This window comes from Octopus sinensis, linkage group LG10 (genome assembly GCF_006345805.1).
Source record: "Octopus sinensis linkage group LG10, ASM634580v1, whole genome shotgun sequence".
Lineage (NCBI taxonomy): Eukaryota > Metazoa > Mollusca > Cephalopoda > Octopoda > Octopodidae > Octopus > Octopus sinensis.
In genome coordinates, this window is record NC_043006.1 from 30,136,827 (window position 1) to 30,154,256 (window position 17,430).

Here is a 17,430-nt window from a genome sequence, read left to right on the forward strand (position 1 = left end):
TTGATAAAATGAGTACCAGTTGGGCATTGGAGTTGATAGAATCAGTCACTTATAAAAATGGGACGTAGGATAACGAAGGTAATAGTGATAACAAGAGACAAAACAATGACTCTTTCTTCAACATCCATTACAACACTATCTTAATTATAGATTATCACCACTTAACTCGTCAATGACAAGATGAAAACTAGCTCTGATGGGAGTGGGGTGAAGGCAGTGGCTGTGTAGGGTTATGATGAATATAGTGATTATAAATTCTGAATGATATAAAACATCAATACCACTATGGTGGTGCTGAAGGTAGTCATATAAAGGATTATAGGAACAATAGTAATAAAATAATTTAACATATATAAACTAATATCAATACCACTATGAACGCTCGTTTAGTATTCGTCAACATGGTCTCCATTAATGCTGAAAGGTATGATTGTAAACTATTGACTTGTCTGCTACAGTATCCAAGAAAGCGAGACTGGACATTAATTCCTTTTGTTTCAAGAATGTGAATCAATTCTTCATATTCAATCTACAATAAGAAAAGGATTTCTCAGATTCTCACAGATTTTAAAATTTGTTAGCAATTAAGATCTTTAATTTATGCAAGAGAAATATATTCCTACACACACAAACACAAATAATTAGAGAAGAAATTTCAAGTGTGAAAGCAAAACCTGGAATCAAAGGGCTTTAAAGTTAACCTAGTAAAATATGGCATAAGCATTTTTGGTGGAATTGTTCTAGGAGTCAAGTGATGTTTGTGATATGGCCAAGTTTCAAAGGAGTATAGTAGAGAGAATAAAAAAGGATTTATAAACAGGTATTTTTGTTTCGTTATTGATACGTCTTTGAGACGAGATCCGAGACTAAACTACCAAAAGACTTTGCCATGTTTTGAATCATTGAAGATATTTCTGAATTCAGTGTTCTATCTTTATTCTCTGTGCTCTCAAGGGATATGAAATATTCAGCAATGTTAAGAAGATAACCTTTCACATATATGTTTTAGGTTGCTGCACAACTTGACCAGGCAGAGGTTGACACATAAAGTTTTCTTTAAATTTCTAGACAAACCATAGATGCCACCTGCTGAATCAAATGCAGAAATCCATGCTCTATATATGACTGGCAATGTGTCAGTCATTAGCATACATTAGCAGTCTCTTATAAGTGAGAGGGATGCTTTGCTCTTAAATTTCGTCCTTACTAAATTAAAGACACTTACATATATCCCTATATGTATGGGGACACATATATCCCCTTGTTTTGGTCTTATAGAGTGTGATAGAACTTTGAATCAAAATACATCACAAAGACAGTAGGTGCATCAAGGTCTCCCTGTTTCACACTACTCTCCACTGCAAAAGGCTCAGAGAATATGACCCCAAAATTTACTCTGGCTTTCATGTCTTTATGAAGAGCTTTCACTATACTTACAAACTTTTGAAGGAATCCAAATTTTGATTAAGCCAACCAGTATAAAATGCTTAAGATCAATAAAATAATGGCAGAGAGTGAAGTTCTGTTCGATACACTTTTCCTACAATTGTGTCTGATTGTGAACATTATCTCATTAGTGGCTATTTCTGCACAAAAAAAACACACTGTGACTCAGATACGATTCTTGGCACAATGAACTAAGCACATGCAGCTAAATAACCTGCGTGTGTGTGTGTTTGTATGCATGTGCGTGCGATAAAACCAACTCCAAAGAGATTGGTGTTGGTCTGCATCAACAAGACTTGTATTATTTATTAAAATAAGCAAAAAGAGTTGAGGAAGCCTTGCTGAGGAGAGTGGAAAATCCAATGTTTCAGACAGAGTCTTCTGGGAAAATTTGAAAGAAGAGAAATCAATGAGAAATAACAAGAGTTTTACATTCTCTAAGTTAAGAAAAAAAAAATAGTTGCAGCTGATAAGGAATGCAGGATCACTTGAGCCTTGTACATGAAGGGCAAGTGGTAGGAGAGAGAAACAGTGTGAGAGAGGTAGAAAGAGGAATGGAATGAGGAGGGGAAACGAGTTGAGGGATAAAAAAGGGTTCAATGAAGTAAGGGAGGGTATAGGGGTAGAAGGAAAAATGAAAGCCAGAGCTTCTTTTGACCACTATATAAAAAGTATTAAGAAAAAATGTTATTTAGATATACTTATATTTTAGTTGTTTACACTATTTTACACTTGTTTATACTCTTATACATTCAAAGTTCACAAATTTCTTTATTTAAATTATGAATCATATTCCTTTTGATAATATCAACATGATTACAAAACTTCTTTATAGACGATATTTTCTGTTTGGTTGACACTAATTATCAAATTACTGGAGTCCACTGCTCTACTCATAGCCATGTATAACTGGCTGTGTTTAAACTTCGGAGTAAGTAAAAATACACTGACATGATCTAATGTCTAGCCATGCACCTTGTTTGCTGTGAATATATGAGCGGAATGTTTAGGGTTGCAAAAAATCAAACTGAGACTTACCTCTCACTGTTCTATGTAAATAATGCCTGGATGTTCTGGAACCATGGGTTATTTTGATTGACAAAACTGAGATGTAAACAACAGCTGCTACGATTAGCTGTTTCAAATCCTGCTCAAGGCTGACACACTTCAATAACCACCAAATAATCACACACACTATATACTGATACACACTTTTTCCATTTTATTTTAGCTATTAACCGTCCTTGGGACTCACTTCATATCTACGATGGGGTCACGAACTATGCGATGAAAATCCAGAGTTATTCATGTTCGGTGAATTTTTAATAAAAATTCGAAGGTGCTTTATCAATTGAAAAATCGATATCCACGAAATAATCATAATTTCTGATTTTTTAATGCTAAAAACATTCCTGATGACCGTCTTTGTAATCCTGAAAAATATTGTAACCTCTGGCCATGAAGAGGGAACAGACAAAGAGACAGGCATAATGCCCATCTACTATGGGAAATAAAAGGATAGTATCACAAATCTAAATCCTCCAAATTCATGAGCTATATGGGGTGGGGGTGGAGGAATCCAGAATTAATCCTCGTTGATGGAATTTTAACAAAAAAAATGAAAGGTGATTTATTAATACAAAACTCAATATCCACTAAATAATCACACTTTTTTCACATTTTTTTTTGCTACAAACCTTCCTGATTACCTCCTTTGTAATCTCGATAAACATCATGACCATTGGTCCAGCCGTTTGACCGTGAAGAAGGAAGAGACATACAGGTAGATGAACATAATGCCCATTATAGTAAGATAAATAGAGAACTAACTAAACCACAGACAAAATTTAAATTATTTTTATCAGGCTCATGATTATCAATGAAACATGGTGCCATTCAGATTCTTTAAAGTTCTTTATTCCAAGGGGCCTGTCCACATCTCTATGAACTTACACACACACACACGTACACGTACACTTGAGTTTACATATGTTCCAATGATAATCTCATATTTACTGTTGTTGTAATGAATTTAGTTTTACCTTATCATCAGAATTTTTGTCCAAAGTCATAAAGATATTCTTAACATCCCGTTCATTAACAATTACTTTGTCAAACAGGAGGAGATGGTCTTCTTCATTTAGTTCGGGATCCTGTAGGAAGAAGAACTATTAATACAATTATCAATAATAGCAAATTAAAAATAATAATGATGATGACTTCTTACAACAACAGAAGGCAACCCATTCAGTGTACTCTAATTTCATGGGGATTGTTACTGACCCAAAACGTGAAAAGAACATCGAAGGATAAAGCTAAGAACTTTAAGGTATCTGGTCTGGAATCCTAGCAAATCTGGAGAAGATAAAATTAAGAATTGACAATACAGGAAATAGATTCCATCAAGTGTCAGCGGGGTGAAAACTAGAAGTAGTCAATAGCTTCTGTTACCTAGGTGACCAAGTCAGTAGCAGGGGTGGATGCTCTGAGAGAGTGACTGCTAGAATAAGATTAGGCTGGGCAAAGTTCAGAGAGCTCCTACCTCTACTGGTAAGAAAAGACCTCTCCATCAAAATGAAAGGCAGGCTGTGTGAAAACAGCCATGCTACAAGGCAGTGAAACATAGGCTGTGACTGCTGAGGGCATGTGTAGGCTTGTAAGAAATGAAGCTAGCATGCTCTGCTGGATGTGCAATGTCTGTGCATATACAACAGAATGTAATCACCCTGAGAGAAAAGTTGGACATAAGAAGCATTAGAGGTAGTGTGCAAGAGAGAAGACCGCACTAGTATGGCCATCTAATGCATATTAATGAGGACACTCACATCAAGAAGTGCCAAGCTCTAATTGTGGAGGGAACCTGTGGAAGAGGTAGACCCAGGAAGACATGGGACAAGGTAGTGAAGCATGATATTTGAATGTTGGGCCTCACAGAGGCAATGACAAGCAACCAAGATCTTTGGTGATATCATAGTCATGGCTGATGCCAGTGTCACATAAGTGGCCTGTTAAAAGCAAACTTCAAATGTTAGGCAATATGCTGTGTTTGTGAAGGCCTGTTAAACCGAGTGAAATCATAGTTGTGGCCAGTTTGACTGGTATCCATGCCAGTGGCACATAAAAAGCACTGAGCGTTGGGCCTCATGGAGGCAGTGATAAGTGACCAAGACCTTTGGGAATATACCATGCTGTGTAGACCTGTCAAGCTAAGTGAGACTGTAGTCATGGCTGACACTGGTGTCAGGTAAATGGCACCCATGTGCCGGTGGCGTGTAAAAAAAACACCCACTAGACTCTCTAAGTGGTTGGCATTAAGAAGGGCATCCAGCTATTGAAACCTTGCCAAATCAAATTGGAACTTGGTGCAGCTCCCTGGCTTACCAGTTTTCAGTCAAACTGTCCAACCCATGTCAGCATGGACAACAGATGTTAAATGATAATGATGATGACTTCTTGAAAAGCTAATTTTAGAAGCAAGTTGAATAATTTAAAACTCTTAAATAATTTCATAATTTCTTTTCATCATTATAAAAATAATAAGTATGCATTCTTTATTAATGAAAAGGGTTTGCAAAAAGATCCAGGAGGGGACAGGGTGACATCATGTGGGATTATATTAAAAAAATTAAAATACTTCCCCACTTTTATCCACCTTTCAAAAAATTTGCTGGTGGGGTAGCACTTCCCTCTCCACCCTCATTTTTCTTTCCAAGTGAAACTTGAAAAAGTTGAAGGTTTTGCCAAAGAGAAAGGTATGTTTTCAGCCCTTTCAGGCTTGTCCATCACACAACCTCTTTCCTCAATGCCATCAGACAAATGAAAACTGTCTGCTCCAGCCAAAAGAAGGTGGCAAGACAAGCTTCACAATGGCATCAGTGTATAACCATCCTACATGTGATGGTAGCTGTTCAACGTAACCCCACAAGTCAGCAATGCTGGTTCATTAAATTGGCAAGAGTTTATCTTGATCTGGTGGTGCCACTAGGGGGCACTGCCAAGTGAAAGAACTCTGGAAATTACCCATAGTTGTCCTAACCCAAAAGTCTTCCAGAACATACTAACCAGTATGTTTATGTAACATGGTATAATTATAAACGGCAAATTTTAGCCATTTCTCCACAGACTGGAAAAAATGAAGAATAACCTTAATCGATATTCAAATCTTATTGGGGTCTCATCAGAGGCATCTACATCATTCTGACAGTCTCCAGAGAAATGAGCAACCAAACTGTTTATATACTCAACAAATGCAGCAGTTACTCTGTGAAGGAGTCCCTAATTTGCATACCAAAAGTGTTTAACTCTATAAATACCAGCAGCCTGTCGATATTCAGAGTACCTCTGAAAATGATGTCACTCTTTCCTTCCACTAATCCTCTATAGAATGAAACATCCAACTGTCCCATTGCATGACTAATAAAGAGTAGTGAGTGCCAGATAATATTCTAGATGTCAGGTGCCCTGTCTTGATCTTTGTCTTAGACAGCATTTCTGTCAAGGAGATGAGCTGTGAAAAGATATAGCTCATACATGGTGCCCTCCACCATTTCACCATCTTGGGATCTCTGCAAGTAGCACAGCCTAAGTGTATGTTTGCACATCAGCAGGCCTGCCTAGTCTACCATTCAACAGATGAAATACCTGACAAGTGGAATGTATCCATTCTACAAGAAGCAGAATAATAGATGTCCCAATCTGATGAGCCAGTAACTGGAATAAGGCACAATGGAAATAAGGTAGACATTTGCAATCCCCTACCTACCCTTTCAGGGACAGTTTATTCTCAACCCAAATTTTGGTAAGACTGTCTACTCTAGTTGTAACCTAACACAAGTTCCAGTTCACTTGGAGGTCAGAACGAATACAGATCCAAGTAGTTTAATGGGTTCATAAATCTAGCATCTAAGGATGTCATTCAATGAGCATAAACCTGCCTCTGGATACCAGGCAGAAAGTGTCCACTCACTTAGCCCCCACCACCTTCTTGTATTTGTTTAGAATAGCGCTGACCACCACACTTCAGTGACATCCAATGCCGTAATAGTAATGTTGTCAACAAATACTGACACAGCCCCTCCCCAATTCTTGTTTGAAAAGGATTTGCCTCAACTATTCCAACTTCTGCAACAATGGCTTCAGAACCAGCACATACACAACAGGTGAAAGAAGAAACCTTGTCACATCAAGCACACAAATGAATGGCTTCTGAGAGGTGGTCATTTACTTTCACAGTGTAGCAGGTGTCACCATGCATTGCTATGATCCATGTCTCTGTAATGGGTCTGAATCCAGCTGCTTTCAGGACAGTGACCAAATAGTGATGGTCAACTATAATGAGATTATTCACTGGATCAAAAACTGATCAGAGCTCCACCAAAGCCAGTATTATTCTCAACCAATTCTATGAAGTTTTGCGGAAAGTAGAGTTTGTCATGGACTTGTTCAAATTGTGCACGTTTGCACTTCTACAACCAGACCACTGACAATAAACACCAACCTTTTCATTAATACCTTGACTAAAACCTTAAACTTTATATTCAGCAGAGTTATGGGCCAAATATTTTCTACAAATTCCCTTTTTTAGTGTTCTTTCTCACAGCATTACAACACCCTGGTTCACAGCGCTAGAGATCCTCCCACTCTGTTGCCAGCTGCTAAACATGTCTGACATGAATTTCATTATAACTAAAAGAGTAGATTTTCCAAAAACTGAGTGATTTGTGCCTTGTGTAACTGTTCATTGTTTCTTTCAGCTGCTGTTATTAGCTTTTCACAGTACTTCTTGTCGCCTGTTGAAGCCTTTGAAGCAGGCACTGAAGTTCACTGCTATATCTGGCCATCACTTGCTTGAACAGTTGAGCAAAGTAGTGTTGGAAAGCCATACACATCTATGCAGAACCAAGTATCAAGTACTTGTCCTGATCAGTCAAAGACTAGATTGTAGTGTTGTTATTGTATTGTCCTTCCTCCATTCAGGCCCATCAGACAGCTTTTCTTGCCTTGTGTTTTAATTCACAGGTCTTAAACTCTGGCAATGCAGCCTTTGTGTTTTACATTGAAGAACAGGTAAAGGGCCATTCTCACCACTAGCACATCACATATGCTGCCTTCATTAATTACCTCTTCTAGATGGTTAATTAGATCTCCCTCTAATTTATTTTTCTACAAAGTGAGCTCTTTACTAAATGCTATGAATTCTCTATAGGGCACCCTGCAACTGGTTGTTGACACTTGTTCCCATCAACCTCTACTGAACTAATTCACTAATTTGTTCTTTATATTTGTAGAGAACCTTATTTGAATCAGTGACATTAGGTTTCAATGAGAGTCATCAATAGTTATCTCCCCTGTTGTATTGCTAGCAACGAAATGGTGCTTGTTACCTAGATATAAAATAATAATAATAATAATAATAATAATGAAATTATTGTATACAGTGCTCAGGTGCACCACAACTTGTCAAAAGTGCATATAAAGCATATGCAGTAATGTACAAATGTCTGGGAAGTGAAAAGTTGAATTTTCTTCAATCCACTTCACCAGTCATAGAATACAGCAAGATGAAAACATTGCCTTATTCAAATTCCATTCTGTTCTGTTGAATGTTAAATTCTTCATGTACATGATGTCTTCACAATCTCACATGAGTTGTTGTTGTTGTTCCTCACTGGACTGATTCTAACAGCTATCGAAGAATGACCAAACATTATATGAAATTAGTGAGCTAAAAACTCACTAAATATTCATTGCATGTCAGTAACATTTAGCTCACCTCCCAATAACCAGGTCTCTGTCTATGGGTACTTTCAAAGTGACTGAGTAGATCACAAATTTGAGGTCTGAATTGTGAACCAGAAAGAGAATCAAATAATAAAACTAAACTCACCCAGACCCAGTTAACCTTATCAAATACTTGCCTATGTAAACATTTTCCAAATATCCATTCTTTCATGGATAAATTCTTTCATGCAAAAATTCTCTAAGTCATAGCTGAGCACAGCTACTGCAGAATATGATGATGATGATAAACTTAACTGAGATGAAATAACTGAAGGCCATTGTAAAGAAATTACAAAAACAATTGAGGGAAAGCTGCATTAAGTAAAGTGTCAGCTTATTATTGAAATTTTGATTGCTTGTTTTTTATTGCTTTTGGCTGAATATTGCAAATGTTTGTGCCAGTTGTAAATACATTAATGTGGCACAAGTCAAATCACAACCAAACAGGTTCAATTCTTCCCTCAAGAAATGACAAACGGTACAAATGAAAACTGTCTCATTTAACCCAGAATTAAAAATGTGATGGTAAACTTTGAAAATAATGTATAAAATGTATGGAAAATTTCACATCATCATCATAAACTAATAAGCCAAAATATTACCAAACGTCTCAAATCTAAAAATAAAAGCATAAGGCATAAATTGATAAGGAGCATACATTTCTATGCTATATGCATATTTTACAGTTACACTAACCACAAAATGAAACTACCAAAATATGTGATTAATCCTAATTTGAAACTTTGGACATATTTGAAACTCCTTGCTGATGAGCTCCAGCTGTCTCTTACATCTTTTGGATTGGTAGCTTTGTATCAGATTACATTATTACTGTATGTTGAGCTTTTCCTGCCCTCATTCTACTAGCTCCAACATCTCCCAAGCTTAAGATTTGTTCTCCACTCTCTTCCTTCATCAACATCCTTGCTGCTCCTATACAATATCCACTCTCACACAAAGGACACTTTATCCCTCCTTAACATTTTCCAATTATGCATTATCCACTTGCAACCTAGACACCACATATCACACACACACACACACACTGACTTCCTGAGCAGAGGCTTCACAAGCATCTTCCAGCAAAGATAGACTAAACTTGTCTATCCTACTTATATCAAGAAAACATCATACTATGCCTCCTTAATCACAAATGACTCTCAGCTAGAGGCCTATCAGTGTCAATGAGAATCTGTCCTGGTGGAGCGTATCCATAAGTACAACCCAATTATTGGCTCCTTTCTTCAGAGCCAGAAGACATTTCATCCCATTTCCTTTTGTGATTGATCTGGTCAATGTAACATATAACAAACTCATCAATGCTTTTAGAATGGTTGGATGACATATTCTATGTGTTGCATAGAAATGTCAGGTGTCTCTGATATAGTGGGTTAGGGGAGTACTAAAACAACCTGAGATGGCTAAAAATACTGGAATAGAATGTGAAATTTTAGAACACAAGAAACAAAACATTCAAAAGACATGTATTTCAAGAGAATATTGTTTTAGAACAATGTTTGCGTTCAGTTTACAACTCACAAGTAAAACAGCAATGAACATGTCCATATTAATGGTTGTTTGGCGTTCTGGGTTGTGTTTAGCAATGACCTGAAAAATAATTTGAGAGTTTTTATTCTAATTAATTTATTGCATTAATTTAATTTATATTAAAACACTTGGCTTAATGGAAATACAATGAAGAAGAAGAAATACAGTGCCTCTGAGTTTTATGTTTGCCTAGATTATAATATGCACAACCAGGATCATTGCTGTTTACAACTGTTTAAAGAGATACTAAATATAAATTAAACTGAATAATTAGAAATATTAAAACACACATATAATGTTTTGTATAAACACACACATCTGTATGTATGTCACGAGCCCTCGTGGACACGGGCTGCTCAACAACCCTAATGACTCCAGAAGTGGTAGAAGAATGGAGTGGAGTGAGTAGTGTAAGGGCTGTTGACAGTATGGAAGTTGAATGCAGAGGAAGTACCGATGTGGAGATGGTGGTACAAGGAACAAGATTGAGGTTGCGGTCTATTGTAATTGATTGTGTAGTGGACTGGATCGATGTCATGATGGAGATGGACACCATTGTCCGCTTGGGAGGTGTTACAGTCAATGAAGCCAGTATAGTGTTCGGTGATGAGGGGGCGCTGTGAGTTCGCGACAGGAGAGTAGAGTGATTTTTGAGCTGTGTTCGATGGCCAGCAGTGGACAGTGGAATGGCACTGGAAGGGAGATCCTCTGACATTGAAAAACACAGTAGGCTGCTATCAGCATACCCTGAAAGGGGATGCCAGAAGCGATTTCGAGGGAGAGGTGGACTGGTGGATCAAGGAAGGTATTCTGATTCTTGGAAGGAGGAAGTGAAGATTGAAGTGCTACTGCTGATGGCAGTGGTGCAGACGGCGAAACAAAGTCAGGCCAGTATTCCGGGAGCTGAACAACCATGTATTGTGCCATACGGGCGGTGAAGCTATGGACATTTGTAGTGAAACTTTGAGAGAGTAGAGGCAGATGACAAGGGCCTCCACAATCGTCAACTTGACGTCAGTTTACCTGCAGCTGCATGTGGCTGAGAGACTGGAAATATCAGCTGGTAAGGTATAAGGGACAGATATACTGCCTGACCAGGTTGGGATTCAGGCTGAATTCAGCACTGAAAATTATGGCGACAATTCTCAAGACCATCCTGGGAAAGGCTGACAAAATGAAAAGAGCCACCAATTTCTATATCGATGGCATCCTGGTGGATGAGAGCATACTGTTGGCAAAGGAGGTCATAAGCCACCTGAAGAGTTTTGGACTAACTGCCAAACCACCAGAGGCAATGGAAAGAAGAGATGCCCTGGGACTCAAGCTATGGAGAGACAAGGCTGGCATGTTGGTGTTTCAGAGAGGAAATGAGATCCCAGAACTGGGCTCAAAGATGAGTAGACTGGAATTGTTTTCTGTATGTGGAAAACTGTTGGGACACTACCCAATTGCAGGATGGCATGCAGCTTCATCAAGAGGCGAGCTCAAGGAGTGAGGTGGAGTGATAACGTGGGCAAGAAGACAACTGCCATGATGCAAGAAGTCTTGGAGAGGGCGACTGCAGAGGACCCAGTAAGAGGGAACTGGTATGTGCCCAAATTGAAGAAGGGGATCGTGTGGTGTGATGTCAGCAGCATAGCGACAGGAGTTTTCCTGGAAATTGGAGGTGTTGTGGTGGAGTATGCAGCCTGGCTTAGGAAGAAGGACGACTGCAACCACATCAACGTGGCAGAGCTGGATGCTGTGCTGAAAGGGCTGAACCTGGCTTTGAGGTGGGGGCTGCATGCCATCAAGATCCAGCCACTGTACTTAGGTGGGTGGGATCAGTGATCACAGGCGAGTGGAGGGTGTAGAGATGCTGATAAAACACTATATGGGAATTCTGAGTGAGCTAGCCGCCAAGTTTAACCTGAGGCTGAGTGTGGTTTTGTGCCCTCAGAGAAGAATAGAGCGGACGTCCTGACCAGAGTAAAGAAAGCCTGGTTGCAGGTGCCAGAGGATCTGGAACAAGGAGTGGCTACGGTGTATCGACTGAGTGACTCGGAGCTGAGGAGATTGCATATCATGCATCACATGGGGGTGGACAGCACCCTGTTCGTAGCCAGGAAAGTTGACTCTGACATGACTAAGTAGAGCGTGCAAAGAGTAGTTGGGAGCTAAGACAGGTACCAGTCCATTGACCCCACTCCAGGTGTGCATAAGGCACGAAGCATTCCAGTGGAACACAACTGGAAACGACTGGCAGTGGACATGATGCACTACCGGCAGGGGACATGCCTCTCAATGGTCAACTGCGGACCGGGGCAGTTGGCCATATGGAGAGAGATGAAGATGGGGTCCAGGGAAGAAATTACAAAAATACTGAATGAGGTATTCCTAAAACAAGGCCCTGTGGATGAGCTGCTTGTGGACAATAGCACTGCGTTTTGCTTGGAGGTGCTGGGAGAAATGCTCGAAAAGTGGTATGTCAGCTGTTTCTTCAGGATGGCATACCGGGCAATGTGGTTGTTGCGAGGCATCATCATACCATCAAGACCATAGCAGAGAGGGGGCCACATCTCACTGGTCAAGGCTGTTTTTTGGTATAATATGTCACCCAGCATGGGACAGGCTGAGGAGTCAGTGCCATACATGGCAATATTCAAGTATGAGTGGAGGCATCCATGTACTGCATCGTCACATCCCACAGAAGAGAAGGAGCATGCTTTTGTGCAGGTCGGAGAAGAATTCCGGGTTAAGCCCCAAAATGTGCGGTGCACATCACAGTGGGAAATGGGGTCAATAACCTCTGTGAATTCGAGGAACAACTTATCTGTAGATGGCATGCCACAAAATGTTTTGGATGTGCGCAGGATCATTACTACAATGGAGGATGGGACCAACAGTAATGGACAAGAGGACGAAACTGGCAGGAACATGCCAGGAACTGAGGCCAGTCCTGAAGTCACACGGCAGTCACAGAGGGAACAGTGTCTTCCTCGCTGGCTGGTTGATTATGAGTCAAGTTAAGGCATGTGGTTGGGGTTGAGAAGAGGGTGTGGACAGGTTGGTCGACTGATCTTCAGATCAGAGTGGGGGGGGGGGCGTGTGGTGTTATGAGACAGATTGTGTTGTAGGGAAGGATTGGAAGTGAGGGAGTAGGCATGCCCTGTCGGAACTGGGGCCTGTGGATCCCACAGGAAGTGCCGCTGTGGACATGTGGCATTCAGTGAAGCATGAGGGTCAGTTGGCAGTGAACAGCACATCAGAGTGGACGTGTGAGACGGTACAGCAATGGATAGCGCATGTGGACATGAAGTGAACCTTGGAGATCGAGACAGTACATCGATGTTGAAAGTGACCCTTTTTCCAGACTGACAGGTAAAACTACCGTAATTCTCTCTTCGCTTCCATCTTTTTTTCTTTTACATCACATATTTCTCAGACAATGTGTATCATTAATGCAACTTTTTGAGTAGAATCAGCTCCAGTATTGTCACTGGATGACAATAATGGCTTCTTCAACTACAGTAAACCTGAGGCGCTTCTGCACAGTTCCCATCAACCCAATTACATAGAACAGCATTAGTGCTGGTGCCACATAAAAAATCCCCCCTGTACACTCTGTAGAGTGGTTGGCAGCAGAAAGGGCAGCCAGCCATAGAGACCATGTCAAGATAGAGCCTGGTGTGGCTCCTAGCCTTACCAGTTTCTGTCAAACTGTCCAACCCATGCCAGCATAGAAAACAGACATCAAATGATGATGAGGATGACCTTATTACTAACGTATATCAACCTGTAGTGATGCTACTGTGTAGGGTTCAGCGCGCATGCGCAGAATGGGACTACTTCCGGGTAGCCACCGGAAGTCTTCCCCATGCGCATGTGCGGGAAACGTTCCCTTACCCGCCAAACTCAAATCTTTCTCTCTGGCAAGTCAGCTCATCGCGATCGGACGTACATTCAACAGGCTCTGACAACCTCACCGACATAGCCGCCAACGACCATCAACAAACTTCAACAAACTAACAAGAAGCTGTACATCAGAGGCTGTCCTTCTCCTATCAGACACACGTACGACATCGCAATAAATAAACGAACTGCTGTCTTTTACCTACAACCTGACTTCGTCTGTATTGTCTTATAAAATTGTATGTAACCAGATCGGATATCGACACCCTTTCAGTGAATCGATAACAGATCCTTCGTTACAAACCCATGACAACATCTCTTAGTAATTATCGATGTGATTTCTATATTAAAACTACTATTTACCAATTTTTTTCCTGTTTCTTTTATGTCTGCACAAACCAATCAGAATTATAAATTCTAGTAAATATCACACTGATATTCACAATTAGAAAACTTCAAAATAGTTTTGTTTTCTACAAATTTATTCCAAACCATGTTTGTGATAACTCAGGGTAAACTCAATCTTCATGAGAAGATGATTTGTGGATTATTTTCAAAACCTGACTAAAACTAATTCCATTGTAGCAATCCTTAATAAACCTCTATCGGTGGTGAATGACGTCATGGTCATGTTGGCTGAATATATGCAATTATTAGATTTTCCATTGGTTAAAATTACTGCCCATATTTGAATTATAACTTTTGCCAAAATCTTTCACAAAATATAGTTCTTAGAATTCAGATATCAGCAGTTATAAAAACCCTGATTTTTGAGAAATAAATCAGTGTTCATTGGTCATCTACAGGATTCCACAACACTCCTTTCATGAGATTTGGTTATTACAATGCCAAGTCTGTTGTTTAACTCAACAATGCTATTTTGAATTGTTGTTTTACACTTTGTTTAGTTTAGTTATGAAAGAATCAGATAATCCAATTTTTATGTCGAAAACTCTCTACAACAGTTTTCTTTTTAAATATCTTTTGACTTCACTTATAAAAATGTATTGTAAATATTATTATATGAACATAAATAAATTTAGTATATGATTTCTTTATTTTCATTTCTTCAGCCTGCTGATAAAACTTATTTCTGTACTTACTGAAACTGTCATTATAATGGTGAAAACAAGTGAGCTTGTTAATATTCAACATACACGCATGTTCAGCATCCTGGTATATAACTCACCACAGCGTTTACATAGTCTAAGCTAGAATTTATGTATGGTGATTAAATACTTATAATTAAGTTATAGGTGACTGATTTATCACCACAGATACCTGCTAAAGAGGTTATTATATTTTTTAGTCTTAAGTAGCATGTCATCATTTAACTTATCGAACACGTTATAAACAGATTAAATTATCTAATTGTTATAGGTAGTCTCCCACTGTTATAAATTGACACTCGTCCTTTTTCTCTATATGCCGTTATACCATTCTCTCACATTGTTAACATCTTTTGGGAAATCGATCAACCCTGCACAATCTTAATTTACTGTTTTTCTATAAATCTGATGCCCTAGGTTCTCGCATGTTGCAGAGTCTATCAGTATATTCTACAGTTATATAAATATTCCAAAGTATTTTAACATTTCCATACTTATTACACGTGTTTGAAAATACTAACCTGCGTCAATTTATCAAAAGCGCTACAAATATTTTCATGCTTTGTGCATTCTTCCATTTTCATGCTAGAGTTTTGATTTCTGCTCCTGTAAAATGAATGCTCAGTTCTTAAACTGTATTTGATCAATGGCATTTTAACAATAATTCAGAATAAGTGGTAAATATATACTGCTCAACATATTAAACATAATGAGATTTCTAAATTTATAAAACAAATTGTTACAATTCTATAATACTTCATTTTAATGAGATTACCTCAAGTTTAATCAAATTCTGAAGGAATTTTTTGAAATACAGTCTTAGGAAATCCTGCTGTTCTTGTACAAAGAATCCTTGTCCGGTACTGGATTGATTCTAAAATCTAATGAGTTTGTGCTAGTCTTAAGGTCAAACATCCCTGAAAGTTTCATCTGAATCCATCCAGTGGTTCTTGAAATATCTTGTCCATGGACAAACAAACAAATACGACTGAAAACAATACCTCCACATTCGCTAAGGCGAAGGTAATAATAAAAGAGAATTGTCTATATGTTTGCTAAAACTCTGAGCTGTTCATATATTTCTATATCTTTGCCATGCTCTGTCCAACTTATCGCTGCTCCTCTCAAAAATCAAACCAATTCACCACCAGGCCTGTCAACTACCAGTCCAATCAAATAACCCATATTAGTAGACACAACACATCTGCACTCCTGTATAGTCCTGTAACAACATCAGCAGCTAAACCAACAGCCATAAATCTGCCATTATTGTCTTAAGAAATCAGGGGAGCCAAATGAAGACCCCCCCTAGGCCTTATAGTAATAGTCATGAAACTATAGCAGTGAACAAGTAAATAATAAAATAGGAATTATAGTAGTAACAGTGGAATTATAATAGTGAACAAGTAAATAATAACCTAGAATGATTAACATGTGGCGTTGTGTAACCATTGAGTTGTTGGCAACTAAACTGGCAAACCCACTAAACTTGCTTGGTGAGGAGAGTGGATTTTCGACACTCTGCAGGATTAAAAACAAAACCTGGGAAAGGGCAGTGGAACTCATAAGAGTCAATGGCCATTCCAAAAACGAATAGACAGAACTCATGGGCCTTGGTTGGCAGTCAGTCTAGGAGAAGGAACACTGATTTAAAAACCGAGGTAGATAGGACTCCTTAATCACAGTGGTGACAACCTGCCAGTGTCAACAGCTTCATGCCTGGGATGAAGACAAATGAACCGGGAATCAGAACTTAACTCTGAAGCATTATTTGGATGAAGATAAGGGACCAACTGATGTTCACCTATCTCCTAGTGAGAATCATGATCATGGTCCCCAACACACAGAAATGCGAAGGGAACAGGCCCAACTTATGGGTAGTAAGAGCTCTGCAGTTTTGGTTGACAATCTTATTAGAAATGGTGTCTTGATAAAAATACCGGTTGGTGGTTAACCTTAAAATACAAACTTCACTATTGGTTGGCGAAGGAGTGCTTATAAACAGAAATATGCATGACACTAGTATTTGCCACGACTACAATTTCATTTGATTTGATGGGTCTTCTTAAGCACAACATAATGCCAAAGGTCTCAGTCATTGCCTCCGTGAGACCCAATGCCTGAAAGGAACTCACCTCCATGAGCTTGAAAGAAAACAGTTGTATAAAGAAATGCCAACTGCTTAACTTGAATCGAACCTGTGAGAAAAGAGGATCCAAGAAGGTGTGGGATGAAGTGGTGAAATCTGATCCCAGGATGTTGAGCCTCATGAAGAAGATGATATGTGGTGCTGAAGAATACTTGCCCATTTATGCCAGCACAGTGAAAATTAGGTTCTAGAAATGTGTATGCACACCTCAGGATCGCTCAGTCAATATATCCTTATCAAGCTTTCAATTGCTGCTTTGCCATCTTTTCATCTACCTATCACTCATCCCTCCATCACTTTTGTGTAATTCTGCAACTCATTAAAGGAGGGCAAAATTACATATCATGTAATTATCTTTTATGTTCTGCTAGTCATCACTCTCTCTTCTCTGAATACTTCCTGTTGACATCTATCCCGCATTTTAAACTTTGTTCCTCCTTTCCTATATTTGCTATTGACCACACCCCTTCTGTGCTGCCAATAATCTCTACATCTCTCTCTCTCTCT

General features: G+C 39.0%; 1 protein-coding gene across 3 annotated transcripts in view; it reads right to left on the reverse strand.

Annotated features, from left to right (window-relative positions):
• Positions 1-17,430, reverse strand: part of LOC115216174 — a 46,842-nt gene that overhangs the window by 3,361 nt on the left and 26,051 nt on the right. For all 3 annotated transcript variants that reach the window (XM_036506478.1, XM_036506477.1, XM_036506476.1), the window contains exons 8-11: positions 15,296-15,380; positions 9,766-9,834; positions 3,489-3,599; positions 371-529 (exon numbers count right to left, since the gene is read on the reverse strand). In XM_036506478.1, coding sequence (XP_036362371.1) covers positions 371-529; positions 3,489-3,599; positions 9,766-9,834; positions 15,296-15,380 — 424 coding nt within the window. The remainder of the gene's footprint in view (positions 1-370; positions 530-3,488; positions 3,600-9,765; positions 9,835-15,295; positions 15,381-17,430) is intronic.